General features: G+C 40.4%; 1 protein-coding gene across 3 annotated transcripts; it reads right to left on the reverse strand.

The window, feature by feature from the left end:
• Window positions 1-1,012: 1,012 nt before the first annotated feature.
• On the reverse strand, window positions 1,013-16,319 carry MISO1 (mitochondrial inner membrane subdomain organizer 1). 3 transcript variants are annotated; one of them, XR_014824224.1, is made up of 5 exons: window positions 16,174-16,319; window positions 13,924-13,983; window positions 11,532-11,679; window positions 4,752-6,734; window positions 1,013-1,880 (listed from the first exon to the last, which is right to left on the reverse strand). XR_014824224.1 is itself a non-coding variant. In XM_003358621.5 (5 exons), the coding sequence occupies exons 1-5, from the start codon at window positions 16,285-16,287 to the stop codon at window positions 1,479-1,481; spliced, it is 885 nt and encodes a 294-aa protein (XP_003358669.3). In that variant the 5' UTR covers window positions 16,288-16,319; the 3' UTR covers window positions 1,013-1,478. The 3 variants fall into 3 exon arrangements, 2 of the variants coding, with proteins under 2 accessions (XP_003358669.3, XP_084846212.1); XM_003358621.5 differs by having other exon boundaries at window positions 4,752-4,912; XM_084990086.1 differs by lacking the exon at window positions 4,752-6,734.
• Between the last annotated feature and the right edge of the window lie 80 nt (window positions 16,320-16,399).

The following is a 16,399-nucleotide window of genomic DNA, read 5'->3' on the forward strand; positions in this document are numbered from 1 at the left end:
ATCAAGAAAAACTTTTGTAGACACTGTGGGTGGATCATTGCTGGTGTTGTGAAAGAAGCTTATACTGTCAAGATGATGTTAGCACCACGTATGTGTGTATGTCAAATCCTCAGAAATCAAAAACTCAAACTGGTTTTAAAAATAAAGAAACAGGAGTTCCCGTCGTGGCGCAGTGGTTAACGAATCCGACTAGGAACCATGAGGTTGCGGGTTCGATCCCTGCCCTTGCTCAGTGGGTGAATGATCCAGCGTTGCCGTGAGCTGTGGTGTAGGTTGCAGACACGGCTCGGATCCCGCGTTGCTGTGGCTCTGGCGTAGGCCGGTGGCTACAGCTCCGATTCAACCCCTGGCCTGGGAACCTCCATATGCTGCAGGAGCGGCCCAAGAAATAGCAACAATAACAACAACAACAACAACAACAAAAGACAAAAGACAAAAAAAAATAAAGAAACATGGGAGTTCTTATCATGGCTAAGCAGTTAACAAACCCAACTAGGATCCATGAGGATGTGGGTTCCATCCCTGGCCTCACTCAGTGGGTTAAGGGTCTGGTGTTGCCTGTTGCCATGAGCTCTGTGGTGAAAGTCAAAGACATGGCTCAGATCCCGCATTGCTGTGGCTGTGGTGTAGTCCAGCAGCTACAGGTCTGGTTTGACCCCTAGCCTAGGAACTTCCACATGCTTCAGGTGCAGCTGTAAAGAAAGCCAAAAAAAAAAAAAAGAAGAAGAAAGAGAGAGAGAAAGAAAAGAAATTTACTGTTTTACTTAATGAGAAATGGGGAGGCTAGAGAGTTCAACCTCTCAGGGACTCAAATACATCAGAATGCATCCCTATTTTTTCTATCCTCTGTGATTCCATCCTTAGCACATTTATGATTTTTGTCCTCAGGATTATCTAACAGGTAGAAATAAGCCACTCTTTAGCACCAGAAATGGTCTAAGTGACCTTCTCTTGTAGCTCTGCTCTGAATTCACAAGAAGTTAGAAAGCAGTTGAAAGAATGGCCTCAGACATGACGCATAGAGAACTCCTTTACTACAAGTAATCAGTTAATAAAACTAGAAAAATAAACATTCTCTTTAAACAAAAGTTAAATATGACTGCTCCAAAGTACTAAAATAACACAGTGACAATAGTTATTGTCAATAGTTATGAAGACAAACTCTCTTCATGTATTATAACTACATGTGTACATGTGTATTATCATTACATGTGTTGAAGGATAACCTGATAACTTTTTTTTTACTGATAACTTTTTAGTGTTTTGTTTTTGCTAAAAGCACATTACATTCATCACCATTTGTTTAAGTTATTCTGATGTTACATTTATAAGAATCATCTCTTAAATATTTAAATATCATTAGAATGCAAGTTTGATCATCCAGGGAAATTTCCATTTCATCTCAATGAAAATTATTCATTATATTTACATATTTCATTCTTTTTGGAGTAGGTCACCTCCGGACTCTTTGAGATATTTCACCCTTTTCTCCGAAAGTGTACGCGACTCATAAGTTCTCTGAACTTCAGTAACAAGGAGTAGTTATTCACATTCTCTTTCCATGCTTCATAAGTCCTTCTAAATTTGTCATAATAACTTTCTTTTTTCAAGTTGAAATCTGATCCAACTTTTTTTAAATAATTGTCTTTTTTCCATATTTCTCTCCAGGAGCCTTTGAATCTTTCCAAATAACTTTCTTTTTCAGATTCTTCCTTCCATATTCCTTCTCCTTTTTTTAAGGCTGTTAATTCAGCTTTCAGTAAGTTTCTGTGAATTCTCCAATAGATTTTAGAATCATGATTTAGCCCTTTAACAAGAACAGTTTTGCCAAGGCCTCTTCTCAAAATTTCTTCATTCAGACTCACACTAAAATATCTACCCTTGAATAAAAAATAACACAAACCAATTATTAAATTAAATTACTAGTTACACCCATAACATCTTATTTACTTTCAAATCAGTCATCTGCAACTTGAGTCTTCCAGAGAAAAGCCAAAAATATAATTGCAAAGGAGTCTTAAGAGCTTAAAACAGCTAATGCTAAATCTAAGAATTTCATTACCAGAAGAGACCATTGCTTAAAGACAACTGACTCTTTTATAACACAGAGTTTCCCACAGGCTCACTGATCTTCTAACCCCAAAATGTGTAGAAGCAATGAAATATGAAATGGGTTTTGTTGTTATTTGGAGGCGGAATGGAGCGTGCCAGACAGGCAAAATAACAGGAGGCCACAGTAAAAGAAACTAAAGAAAACTAACAAAACTAAAAAAGGAAATGAGTGCAAAATGAACAGAATCATCACTGAACTGTTAAATTAGGTTCAGAATTCCTGTGTTTAGGAAAGGCACTGGCATGTAAATACATTTTTAGAAGATGTCCCATAAAATAATTAACATAAAAATAGTTCTGACCCTTTAATCTTCATCCTTCAAGAAATTTCATTTATGGAACACCTCATTGCCTAATGAAACCAGATAAATGGGATTTGTTTTTCTCCTAATTTACAGTGTAAAGGAGATCATGCTTAGCTACTTTTATAGTCCTTGTGGGATTTTAACCAAACAAGATTAATTTTAACAAAGTAGTTATAATTTCACAGCTTCATTGAACAAGTAATTCACTGTTATATTTTTTTTTTAACAGCTGCACCTGTGGCATATGGAAGTTCCCGGGCTAGAGGTCAAATCAGAGCTGCAGCTGCAGGCCTGTGCCACAGCCATGGCAACACCGGATCCAAGCCACATCTGCAAACTACACCACAGCCTGTGGCAACAATGGATCCTTAACCCACTGAGTGAGGCCAAGGAACAAACCCATATCCTCACAGAGATAACACTGGGTCTTTATTTAACCTGCTGAGACACAGTGGGAACTACCACAGCTAAATATTTTAAATGTGAAAACTCCAGGTTAAAGGTAGGAAACATTTTCTAAAACTATCCAAAGGAATAAAGTAAACTTTTCTCCTTTAAATGTGGTAACTTTTGGGACATGGTGATATGCAACTAATAAATACACTTTTAGAAGATTTACCAGGAGTTCCCGTCGTGGCGCAGTGGTTAACGAATCCGACTAGGAACCATGAGGTTGCGGGTTCGGTCCCTGCCCTTGCTCAGTGGGTTAACAATCCGGCGTTGCTGTGAGCTGTGGTGTAGGTTGCAGACGCGGCTCGGATCCCGCGTTGCTGTGGCTCTGGCGTAGGCCGGTGGCTGCAGCTCCAATTCGACCCCTAGCCTGGGAACTTCCATATGCGGCCCAAGAAATAGCAAAAAGCCAAAAAAAAAAAAAAAAAAGATTTATCATATTTGTCTCGATCTTTTAAATTTTATGATCTGAACTAAGATCAGGAATAATTAAAACTCAACCTCACACAACAGTAAACTTCAACAAGAGAAATAAATTACCACAATATGCATAAAGCATAGTTTTGTCACCTTCCAGGAAACAATATAAGATAAAGAAAGATAAGCTGAAGTGTGGGCTCAGAAGCCAGGAAGAGCCGGGTTTGAATACCGGTTCTTCCACTTGGTTACCTTGAATCCCACCTGCAAATGGGAATAAAATGACTCACGGGGGGATTCTGAGGATAAATAAGATATATTCCTCAACTTAGAGGAGAAGCTAGGAGTTCCCGCCAAGGCACAGTGGGTTAAGAATCTGACTACAGGAGTTCCTGGCATGGCTCAGCGGTAACGAATCTGTCTAGTATCCCTGAGGACTTGGGTTCAATCCCTGGCCTCAGTCAGTGGGTTAAGGATCTAGCATTATTGTGAGCTGTGGTGGAAGTCACAGACATGGCTCGGAACTGGCGTTGCTGTGGCTGTGGTGTAGGCCAGCAGCTATGGCTCTGATTTGACCCCTAGCCTGGGAACTTCCACATGCTATGGGTGAAGCCCTAAAAAAATAAACAAACAAAAAAGAATCCTACTATAGCAGCTCAGCGTGCTGCAGAGGTGTGGGTTTGAGCCCCAGTCCAGCTCAGTGGGTAAAGAATCCAGTGTTGCCACAACTGTGGTGTAGGTCATGGCTGTGGCTTGGATTTGGTCCCTGGACGGGGAACTTCCATATGCCACAAGTATAGCCATAAAATTAAAATAATATTTAAAAAAAGAGAGCGTGAGAAGCTAGAATCTTGTAAGTCCTTTGGGATATTTTATACAATTCTGGATTATCAACTTAGGTATAAGATGCTTCAACCAATCAGTATTGGATAGTTCTTAATTTGAAAGAAGTAAATAAGACCTGGACATCCAAAAATGGATGATTTCATTAGGCTTCCTGTTAATAATTTTAAAAGCTTTTAATAATTGAAATGGTTGCAATTCTAATCACTTTTTATTGTTGTTGTTGTTTTTGCTTTTTAGGGTGACACTTTTGGCATATGGAGGTTCCCAGGCTATGGGTCCAATTGGAACTATAGCTGCCGGCCTGCACCACAGCCACAGCAACACCAGATCCGAGCCACGTCTGTGACCTATGCCATAGCAATGCTAGATCCTTAACCCACTGAGCGAGGCCAAGGATCAAACCTGCAACGTCATGGTTCCTAGTCGGATCCATTTCTGCTATGCCACAATGGGAACTCCTACAATAAATTTCCTAGTAAAACTTCCACATGAACCATCTGGTTCTCTGAACATAATCCCTATGACAAAAGTAATCAGTCCCATTATATATTCAATGTTCTAATGACATGTTTATGTATAAATAAGAATAAAATATGCTAGTTATTTCTTAATACTACTTACCTTATTTACTAAAAGATAGCAAAAGAGGGCTGAATTCTCCTTCCCAAGAAGCTGGAACCATAGTACTTGGGAAGGTTTTAGCTCTTTTTGTAACCATACCTTCCCCATTTCAGTGAGTTCCACTCCAGCCAGCTTAACCAGCAAAACACCACAAGGCTCTTCTAAAAACATTAGGTAGAAAAGAGTTTAGCTTTAATACCATGTTGCAAAAGCAAATTCCAAAGTCATCTGGCCTCCAAAAAACAACTGGATATATTATATTATGTTTATTTATAAATGCCCATGACTCTCTTGATGTAGATCCATGTATTTCTATAATCAAGTTTTCTTTAAAAACAATACGGGTATGTAACAGATGGAATAATTTCAAAAACTTATTTCAGTAAGCTCCAGAACAGGATGTGGAGTTTAACCAGTTTACCTTTAAAAAAAAAAAAAAAATCTGGAATTCCCATTGTAGTGCAGTGGAAACAAATCCAGCTAGGAACCATGGGGTTGCAGGGTCAATCCCTGGCCTCGCTCAATGGGTTAAGGATCCGGCGTTGCCCTGAGCTGTGGTGTAGGTTTTAGACTCGGCTCAGATCCTGCATTGCTGTGGCTGTGGTATGGGCCAGCAGCTACAACTCCGATTGGTCCCTAGCCTGGGAACCTCCATATGCTGTGGGTGTGGCCCTAAAAAGACAAAAAAACCCAAAAACAATCTGCCAAATTTATTTCTATGTACATACACACATAATGCTATATGGAGGGCAATAATACAGGCTCCTACTAACAAAACTGTGTAAACTGCTTTTTTACACAATGTACTGAGGCTATTTTCCCATTTCAATAAATACTGATCGGGTTAAGGATCTGGCATTGCCATGAGCTGTGGAGCAAGTGGCAGATATGGCTCAGATCTGATGTGGCAGTGGCTGGTGTAGGCCTTCAGCTGCAGCTCTAATTTGACTCCTAGTCCAGGAACTTCCATATGCCACAGGTGCAGCCCTAAAAAGAAAATAAGTAAATAGATAAGTGAATACTGATTAATATCAACATTTTTAATACATTTTGCAAAACTGACTTCCAGACAAAATTTTATCAATTTATATTCCAAGTAACAGCGTTAAGGTTTATTTGGGCAAACCCTTAATACGATTTTAACTAATTAAACTTTTGTAACAGGATTTTACTTTATTGTTTATTTTATTATTTTGGCCCAGGGCATGTGGAAGTTCCCAGGCCAGGGATCAAAACTGTGCCACAGCAGCAACCTGTGTCACTGAAGTGACAATGCTGGACTCTTAACCCACTGTGCCACAAGAGAACGCTGACCAGATTTTAGAAAAAATTTACTACTTCCCAAAAAGGGACAATGACTGGCAAAAAAAAATCTTAGCGTCTTTTTTTAAGAGAAATTATATCTTTAACATATATTAAACTCTTATACAATTAGTAGAAAATGTAAAGTTAAGTCCATCTAATTGCTAGGGAAAAAGAAATACTTGAGCTCAGGAAGATACCCTAGAAACTTGCCATAATATTATTTGAGGACAAAAAAAATTTTCTTTAGGAAACCTGTCCTAGAGTTTCAGTAGAGAAGTATCAAAAGGTATAATAAATAGGAGGATTATGTCCTTAGAAAAATCTGTGATAAAATAGATACACAAATGAGATTAAGGCCAAACATATAATAAAGATTAGATTAATGCAAATCATTGGTACATGAATTAGGGGAAGCCTGAAGATTTTGGGGTCTCATTTCAATCCTTTAAAGCTGCCACCAGAGTTCCTGTCATGGTGCAGTGGAAATGAATCCAACTAGAAACCATGAGGTTGTGGGTTCGATCCCTGGCCTCCCTCAGTGGGTTAAGGATCCAGCATTGCCATGAGATGTGGTGTGTAGATCGCAGATGCGGCTCGGATCCCAAGTTATTGCGACTGTGGCAGGTACAGTTCCAATTTGACCTCTAGCCTGGGAAACTCCATGTCACGAGTGTGGCCCTAAAAAGAAAAAAAAAAAAGCTGCCATCAACATCAACTGCTTTCCAACAAAACATCCTCTGGTCTTTAAGACCAAAATTTTGAGGACCAAAAACATGACTCTAATTCAACACTATCAACTATCAAGTATTAATGTCCTAATTCTTCACAAAAGATCATTGGATTCCTTTAAAATTAGCAAATCCCTTATTGAACATTTACAATATGATGTAGCAAATAAAAGTTTAAGAATAAATCGTCCAGGAACTAATCTACTGAATAAGGTTAAGTTATATCTATCATACATTTTCACCCAAAGAGTTGAGGGTTTGGGTTGGTTTGTTGTTTTGTTTTGTTTTGTTTTAGGGCCACACTTGCAGCATATGGAAATTCCCAGGCTAGGGATCCAATGAGAGCAGAAGCTGCCAGCCTATGCCACAACCACAGCAACTGGAGGTCCAAGCCACATCTGTGGCCTACACCACAGCTCACCACAACGCTCGATCCTTAACCCACTGAGTGGGACCAGGGATTGAAACTGTATCCTCATGGATGCTAGCTGAGTTGGTTACCACTGAGCCATGACAGGCACTCCCAGTTTTTTGTTCTTTTTTTTTAAAAGGAGATGTTATTTTAAAGTTTACGTTTTCTGGGAATCTGCAGACGTAAAGATGAAGACGTAAGATGAATACTGGAGCAAACCACTATGCAGGGGTTTGTTATATTTCTATTCCATCCTCAGGGTAGGAAACATCATTACTAAATATTCTTAAGGTTATTAGAAAGATAGTACATGATACAAAAATAACTGCTTTTTATCCCAGATTTATAAAATGTTATAGGTGGATTCATGACAATGGATAATTTCAGGAGAGAGGAGTACCATATATGTCAAAAAAGTTATTTTTTGCCATCTAGGACAGGAGAAGCTTTGAATCATTTTCTCACTAGACTGCAGATTTTGTAACTACCACAGGCTCATATCCATTTTGTTTGCCACTATAGGCTAAGATTGTAGCAAAAGAGCAGGCAGTGGAGGTATTGAAGAAGGGAGGTACTCTAAGAGTTTCACTTAATAAAATGTTTCAGCTCTCTGTATGTTTGCCTCCTCATCATATACACCAAAGATAAGGTCATAGAAGGAAGGGATATCACAGAATAGTCATGAGGAAGAAGCCTTGGAACTATTATAATTCTCTTGTTTGATGGTGGTAGAAATCACAGACCAGAACGAGAAAGAAAACAGAAGCTCTTCACACCAATACACGTTCTACTACCCCACACAGCCTCTACTCTGATGTAGTTTTCTGAGCCATACCTTTTTGGTTAGAATGGCCTCAATTTGCGGGGCCTGAATCTTAGCCCTCCTTATTACAAAATCAGAAGTCCATCTCTATTCTATAGGCCAGGTAGTAAAAATAGTGAAAGAAACATGAGGAGCTTTCATTCAATACCTTTTTTTTTTTTAAATAGCTGTAACCTCAGCATATGGAAGGTTCCAAGCTAGGGGTCAACAGCTGCTGCTGCCTGCCTACGCCATAGCCACGGCAATTCGGGATTCTTAACCCACTGAGCAAAGCCGGGGATCGAACCCACATTCTCATAGACACTATGTGGAGTTCTTAACCTGCTGAGCCACAACAGGAACTCTATAGCTATTTTTTTTTTCCACTGTACTATGCATTTTTTAAATTTATTTTTTAAATGATTTTTATTTTTTCCATTATAGCTGGTTTATAGTGTTCTGTCAATTTTCTACTATACAGCAAGGTGACCCAGTCACACATACATATATACATTCTTTTTCTCATATTATCCTCCATCATGTTCCATCACAGGTGACTAGATATAGTTCCCAGTGCTCTACAGCATCAATAGCTACTTTAAATGAACAGGATTTTGCTCTAGGATCTTATATCATTCAAAATGGGTCTTCGGTAGCAACTTTCTAGTTAGTTCTACAACCATTTCACAGGTAAACAGGTTTAACTAATGTAAATGCAAAATAGTCACTTTCACATGAACAATTTAGGTCAGTTACCAAAAAAAGTATTAATACTATCATTACATTTATACTGGTTAACAACTGTTGGGACATATAACACATACCTGTTTCTTTAACTTTTTCATCTCTATACATAAAGTTATGGACTGGGGAGCAGAAAATCTGTTTTCTGCCCTCGATTCTGTCAATTGTTGGGTAGAGAGCTGCATACATGGCCTTTCAGCTCTAAAATTTTGATTGCATGTACAAAGTTGATAAACACATTATTATTTGCTATGAAACCCATTAATAATAATATGCATACATGACAGGTAGAGTGCTATGGCATTGCACAACTTCCAGGGGAGATTCCCACTGAATACCATCACTGGGGTTGTGTGATTAAGCCTGGACAATCACAAGCAAAGACCTTACTGCCTAAGCACTAAGGAGTCATCAGTATTTCAGAGAGAAGAGATTTAAATTATTACATTATGGAGTTCTCTTGTGACACAGTGGGTTAAGGATCTGGTGGTGTCACTACAGCCACTTAGGTTGCTGTTGTGGAGTGTGTTGCATGCCTGCCCAGGAATGTCCATATGGCTCGCGCATAGCTTTTTTTTTTTTTTTTTTTTTTTTGTCTTTTTGCTATTTCTTTGGGCCGCTCCCACGGCACATGGAGGTTCCCAGGCTAGGGGTCGAATCAGAGCTGTAGCCACCAGCCTATGCCAGAACCACAGCAACGCAGGATCTGAGCCGCGTCTGCAACCTACACCACAGCTCAGGGCAACGCCGGATTGTTAACCCACTGAGCAAGGGCAGGGGCCGAACCCACAACCTCATGGTTCCTAGTCGGATTCGTTAACCACTGCGCCACGACAGGAACTCCAAAAAAAAAAAAAAAAAAAAAAAAAAAAATTTACTACAGCATTATTACAACTGAGAAGGTAGAAGCCTCAGGTAATCCTTCTTTAGGGAACAAGAGTCATTCAAATTGTGTTAAATTCTGTTTGAGTTCTTAAAGAATTGATTGTATTAAGTATGTTTGGGGGTGGGGAGGATCAATCTTATTTCTTTACAGCCATATTGCATTGAACAAAATGATATTCATTCATCTGAGGATAAATAAATAAGAAGTAATTTCTTCAAAACATTAAAATAATATTAAGAAGATCTTTAAATAAAACACAGTTAATTCATTTGATAATTTTTTTCAAGTTTCTGTTGGCTAACAATTATTTTTCTAGCGACTGTGAATAATGAGATAGATAGGAAAAGGTCCCTGCCCACCGGGGTATCACAGTTTAGCAGGAGGATATAAACCTCAATACATAATTACAGAATATGTGTTTTAGTACTGTAATTGCAGCATGTATAATTCGCTTGAGGCACTAGAAGGAAGTGCCTGTTCTCCTTAACTCCCAACTAGCCTAAGTTTTGCTTGGGAGTTAAGGAGAACTTCACAGAAGAGCTGACTTTTGAGCTAGATGCTGAAGAATCCATAGGAGCCAAGGCAGTCTGGGCAAACTGGGCCCAGGGCATGAGAACACATGGAAGCAGTAGGAAGGTCTGTGCAGCTGGGTCTCTGCCTAAAGCCAGGAGACATGGGAATTGCAGCAGGAAAGATGTGGCCTCTCCCCAGCTCTCCAACCTCCTTTGGTGCCTCTTGTCCCCTTCTTCCCTCTGCCCCAGCCATACATGCCTTCACGTGGTTTACCAAAAGGGCCACGCATGTTCTTCCTAGCCAGCCCCTCTCATTCTTCAAGTCTCCGATTAAAGAGCAACTCCTCAGTGAGGTCTTCTCTGACCACCATATGTGTAGGTTCCCCACTCAGACAATCTCCAACAATTCTCATGCTACACCTGGCTCCTTTTCTTCACAGCTCTCAGAACAATTTTCCATTTGTTTGTTATCCACCTTCCGCTTGGACTGTAAGCTCCAAGGGGTAGAGTGGTTTTGTTTGTTTCATTCAGCACATATAGCTAGAATAGGGCCTGTTAGAACATAACAGGTGCTCAATATTTGCAGAATGAATGTTTGAATCCCTGAATGAACTACTAAGTGGTTGAATGAAAAAAGGAGTGGGAGTTACCACTGTGGCTTATCGGGTTACTAACCCAACTAGTATCCATGAGGACACAGGTTCAATCCCTGGCCTCACTCAGTGGGTTAAGGATCTGGCGTTGCCATGAGCTTCGGTGTAGGTCACAAATGCTGCTTGGATCCCGTGTTGCTGTGGCTGTGGTGTAGGGCGGCAGGTGCAGCTCTGATTCGACCCCTAGCCTGGGAACTTCCATATGCCACAGGTACGGCCCTAAAAAAAAAGAGAAAGGGAGAAAGAAAAAAGGAGGGAAGGGGAGTTCCCATCGTAGCTCAGTGGAAACAAATCTGACTAGCATCCATGAGGACGCAGGTTCAATCCCTGGCCTCACTCAGTGGGTTAAGGATCTGGCATTGCCATGAGCTATAGTATAGTTGCAGATGCAGCTCGGATCCCAAGTTGCTGTGGCTGTGGCATAGCTGCAGCTCTGATTCTACCCCCTAACCTGGGAACCTCCATATGCTGTAGGTGTGGCTCTAAAAAACCAAAAATCAAACAAACAAAAACAAAACAAAAAAACAAAAGGAGGGAAGAAAAGAAATCTAGAGCCAAATTAAACAGTTCCTTATATGTAAGCCAAGAGTTTGGACTTTCTCTCACAGACAATGGGGAGTTATTAAAAATTAAAATCACATATGTTTGCTTTTTATAAATAAATTCTAATAAAGTAACACTAAAATAGTTACTTAGCTATTATTTAATACTTAGTTATTATTTTTGCACCTTACTTACTTCTCCATGAAGATATAACAGGTAAAGTAATGGGAATGTGTTCAATTTCTAAACCATTCTCAGTTATTCGGCGTAGTCGTCCTCGTAGTTTAACATTCCTTCTTATAAACTCTACTGGAATATCTGAAGAACTTGTAAATTTTGATGTCTATTGATTTACAAGGAGAAAAATATAATATTTTAGTACAATTTTCATTTTAAAATTAAGTATGTCAAATTCTCTAAACATTTCAAAGACATAAATAACCATTGAAAATTTTTAATTTGGTTAATTTTATATTAATATTTTGATAAGATTTAACAGAAAGTATTTATAGGAACAATATAAAAACCAGGAGTTCCCTTTGTGTCTCAGTGGAAATGGATCTGACTAGTATCCATGAGGACACAGGTTCGATCCCTGGCCTCGCTCAGTGGGTTAAGGATCTGGCATTGCCAATGAGCTATGGTATAGATCGCAGACATGGCTTGGATCTGGTGTTGCTATAGCTGTGGCGAAGGCCAGAGGCTACAGCTCCGATTCGACCCCTAGCTTAAGAACCTCCATATGCCACAGGTGGGCCCTAAAAAGACAAAAAGAAAAAGAAAAAGAAAGCAAAAACTATAAAATCTAAGAAAAAGGCACCAAAACTTAAGTCTAAAATGAATAACCTTACAACACTCTCTCTCCATATATGTAGGTGTGTGTATACATGTATGTGTATATACATATATCACTGAATCACAAAAACACTATTTCAAAAATATAGATGCATCCCTATGTTCATTGCAGCATCACTTACAATAGCCAAGATACGGAAGCAACCTAAGTGCCTATCAATAGATGAATGGATAAAGAAGACATGGTGTGTGTGTGTGTGTGTGTGTGTATGATGGAATATTACTTAGCTATTAAAAGAATGGAATCTTGCCATTTGCAACAATATGGATAGACCTAGAAAGTATTATGCTAAGTGAAATAAGTTAGATAAATACTAAATAATTTCACTTAAATGTAGAATCTAAAAAACAAAACAAATCAATAAACATAACAAAACAGAAACATAGCCATAGATACAGAGAACAAACAGATAGTTGCGGGGGGGGGGGCGGGGAGGAGGAGAGAAACAGGTGAGGGAATTAAGAGGTACAAAATTTCAGTTATAAGATAAATGAGTTACAGGTATGAAATGTAGGGTGCGGGGAATATAGACTATAATTATGTAACATCCTTGTATGACCACAGATGATAACTAGACTTGTGATTATTTTGAAATGTATAGAAATATGAATCATTATGTTGTGTAACAAGAAGTAACAGCATTGTAGGTCAATTTTACTTCAAAAACAAACTCACAGAAAAAGGATTCAGATTTTGTGGTTATTAGAGGCGGGGGTGGGGGTGGGAGGGGAGAACTTGGAAGAACTTTCAGTTCTAAGATAAATAAGGACTAGGGATGTAATGTACAACATGATTAATATAATTAGCACTGCTGATATTACATATGTAAGTTTTCAAGAGAGTAAATCCTAAGAATTCTCATCACAAAGAAAAAAACCTTTTTTTCCATGTATTTAATTCTGTATCAATATGAGATAATGGATGTTCACATTTCATGATGTAAGTCAAATCATTATGCTGTGCACCTTAAACTTAGACAGTGCTGTATGTCAATTACATCTCAGTTTAAAAAAATGATTTAAGGCACTTAAAAAAAAGAAGAAAGAGATAAAAGTTCTGAAACTGGAGTCTGCATGAAAAGGCCACAGTTGGAAAAGATGTAGTATGGTGGAGTGATGTGGTGTAGTCAGTGACAATACAAAACAATATAGAAATAATCTGTGTAGGAAATAAATATAAGCAGAAGCAATATATCCATCCCAGTTTATAACATGATACTGAAATTACATCCTATGACAACAATCAGGTATATTTTTTTAAAATCTTGAATTTTTGTATGGATTTCCACGATACATGTTATTAAAATATTACTGAAAAGGCAAAAAAATTCACACTAAATGAAAGCATAAGTTATTCAGTTCTAAGGGACATAATTCAACTGCAATTTAAATCAAAAACCACTACTGAAAACATTTTTGAGATATTTTACAACATTTGTAATGCAAATGTAGTGATTATACCATTCCAGCAAACTAAATCCTTCTCAGATTCCTTTTTCAGCAGGAAGAAATGTGCTTATGGAAATACAGCCTGTGCGATTACTTTCCATAAAATCCTCTGAATGTGTTGCTTTTAAACCAAGATCTTAAACTATGTTCATTGTTCTAAAATACTATTTAAACACTTCTAACATGAATAACAAAATCATACACTACTTGAAATAAAAACCATCTGAGGTGAGAAAAATTAACTGTCTATGGCTTATCATAATGTCTTCTTTTTTTAACTTACCAGTCGAACACTTCTTAGAAGTAACATTACTCCAGCTATGGCCATAACAGTGCTGATGTTCTTCAGAAAGAGATTTAATGATTAATTCTCACTATTCATTATTCAAATATACTTAAATTATTCAGAAAAAAAAAATCTTCCCTATAACCAACCACCCAAATAAGGCATATCTTTCAACTAAAACCCCATTTCTTCCCAAAAAAAACTGCCCACCCACCCATTAATCTTCCCCTTTTTCTCCCAATCTAGCATGCACAGGGATTACATACATAATATTGTACTGTTCCCTATTGACGGTATTGTTTTAACCATGGGTTCGCTGAATACATGAATCATTCTAATACTTCTTGTACAAGGGCCACAGGAACTCCCATAACCCTGAGCCTGCAGGGGGAGTTTTAAGGATTTGGTAGAAATTTTTATCACCAAAACCTTCAAGCACCTTGGGAAATTACGTTGGTAAACAGGAAAAAGTTAGCAATGTTTTTATTTTTATTTTTTGGCCATGCCCACGGCATATGGAACTTTCCGGCTAGCGATTGAATCCCAGCCACAGCAGCAACCAGAGCTGCTGCAGTGCCAATGCTGGGTCACTAAATAAATAAATTCATTAATGATACAAATATTTACCTAGTACTTACTAAGTGGTAGGTACTAATCTAAGGACTGAGCTGCACTGGGGAATCAAAATAGACATGGTCCTGGCTCCTGCTGCTTGGCTGCAAGGTATTTGCAAAGCTGACGGTCCTACTCAATTTACCAGCAGAATTCAACAAAGTTAATCATTCTTGGGAGTTCCTGTCATGGCTCAGTGGTTAACGAATCCGACTAGGAACCATGAGGTTGCCGGTTAGATCTCTGGCCTCACTCAGTGGGTTAAGGATCCAGGCATTGCCGTGAGCTGTGGTGTAGGTTGCAGAGGAGGCTCGATCTCAAGTTGCTGTGGCTGTGTCCTAGGCCAGCGGCTACAGCTCCGATTAGACTCCTAGCCTGGGAACCTCCACATGCCGCGGGTGTGGCCCTAGAAAAGACAAACAAACAAACAAACAAACGTTAATCATTCTATCTGAAAACATTCTCTTTACTTGGCTTCTAGGATGCCTGGTATTCCTGATTTTCTTCCTCCTCCCAGTCTGTTCCTCCCTGGTCTTTGCTGACCTCCTCCTTTTCACTCCCCAAACTCTAAATGTTAGGCCCCAAGGGCTCAGTTTTAGGGCTTCTTCAGGAGACTTTCTGACTTGCTCCGAGACATTATCCAAACTTTAAATACTACTTAAGGTTTATGCAGCTCATTCCCAAAGTTATATGTCCAGTTCTAATCTCCCTTCAACACAGGACTCCTATATCCAGTTGCCTGGGACATCTACAGCTACGTTTAGAAGTCTAATGAGGAGTTCCCATCCTGGCGCAGTGGTTAACGAATCCGACTGGGAACCATGAGGTTGTGGGTTCGGCCCCTGCCCTTGCTCAGTGGGTTAACGATCTGGTGTTGCCGTGAGCTGTGGTGTAGGTTGCAGACCCGGCTCGGGTCCGAGTTGCTGTGACTGTGGTGTAGGCTGGCAGCTTTAGCTCCGATTGGACCCCTAGCCTGGGAACCTCCATATGCGGCCCAAGAAATAGCAAAAAGACAAAAAAAAAAAAAGTCTAATGAATGACCACCTTCAAGTTCACACATCTCCTTTCGGAAGTCTAAATGTCATCTTCAAGTTCACATGTGCAAAAAACCCTCCAGATTTTCCCAACAAATCATTTATCCGAACTCCTCTATATCAGCAATTTCTACCATCATCCACGAACCAGACAGATCCCTTGATTCCTCTCATTTCTTACAATGAAAGAAACCACCACCGGGACCTGGCCGCCTAAGATGTCCCTCTCCCCTTGTTCGATCTCCAGTGGCCTCTCAGTTCACTTTTTAAAGACAATGCTTCTCTCTCCCCAGGCCTACAGGAGGAGCCAGGCGCCCTCCTCTGGTCTCCACCTGGCCTTCCCCAACTGCGCCAATGGCCCCGTTGGGGCCCAGCGGTGGGCAGCGGCTCGCTCTCTGCGGTGTCCCAGAGCCCAGCATAGCCCTGACAGTGATCAGCCAAGCAAGCCCGGCCCAGCAGCGCACACCACGGCCCAGCACCCGCCGCCCGGACCAGGCGGCTCTCCGCCCCTCCCCCGCCTGGCGGGTCCGCTACTGCGGCCTCCCAGGCTCGCGCCCCGCTGCCCGCGCCCACAACTGCCCGGCCCGCGAGGCTGCGGTACCCGGACGAGGCGCAGGTGGTCGTCGGCCCACTGGGAGATCCGCGCCACCACGTTGGGCGCCACTCCGTCCAGGTCCGGTGGCTGTGCGGCCGGGTCCGCGGACCGCCCCGCCATGTTCCTGCCTTCGTGGGCGCCCTCGCCACCTCCCAGGCCGGGCAGCAGGGGGCGCCACTCTCCACGGGCGGACAGCGGGATCCGCGCTCCACCCGCTCCAGGGGGCGCAGCG

This window comes from Sus scrofa, chromosome 13 (assembly GCF_054392235.1).
Source record: "Sus scrofa isolate SSC_HxYL_T2T_F1_AM1 chromosome 13, Sscrofa_HxYL_maternal_Yorkshire_Landrace_v2.0, whole genome shotgun sequence".
Lineage (NCBI taxonomy): Eukaryota > Metazoa > Chordata > Mammalia > Artiodactyla > Suidae > Sus > Sus scrofa.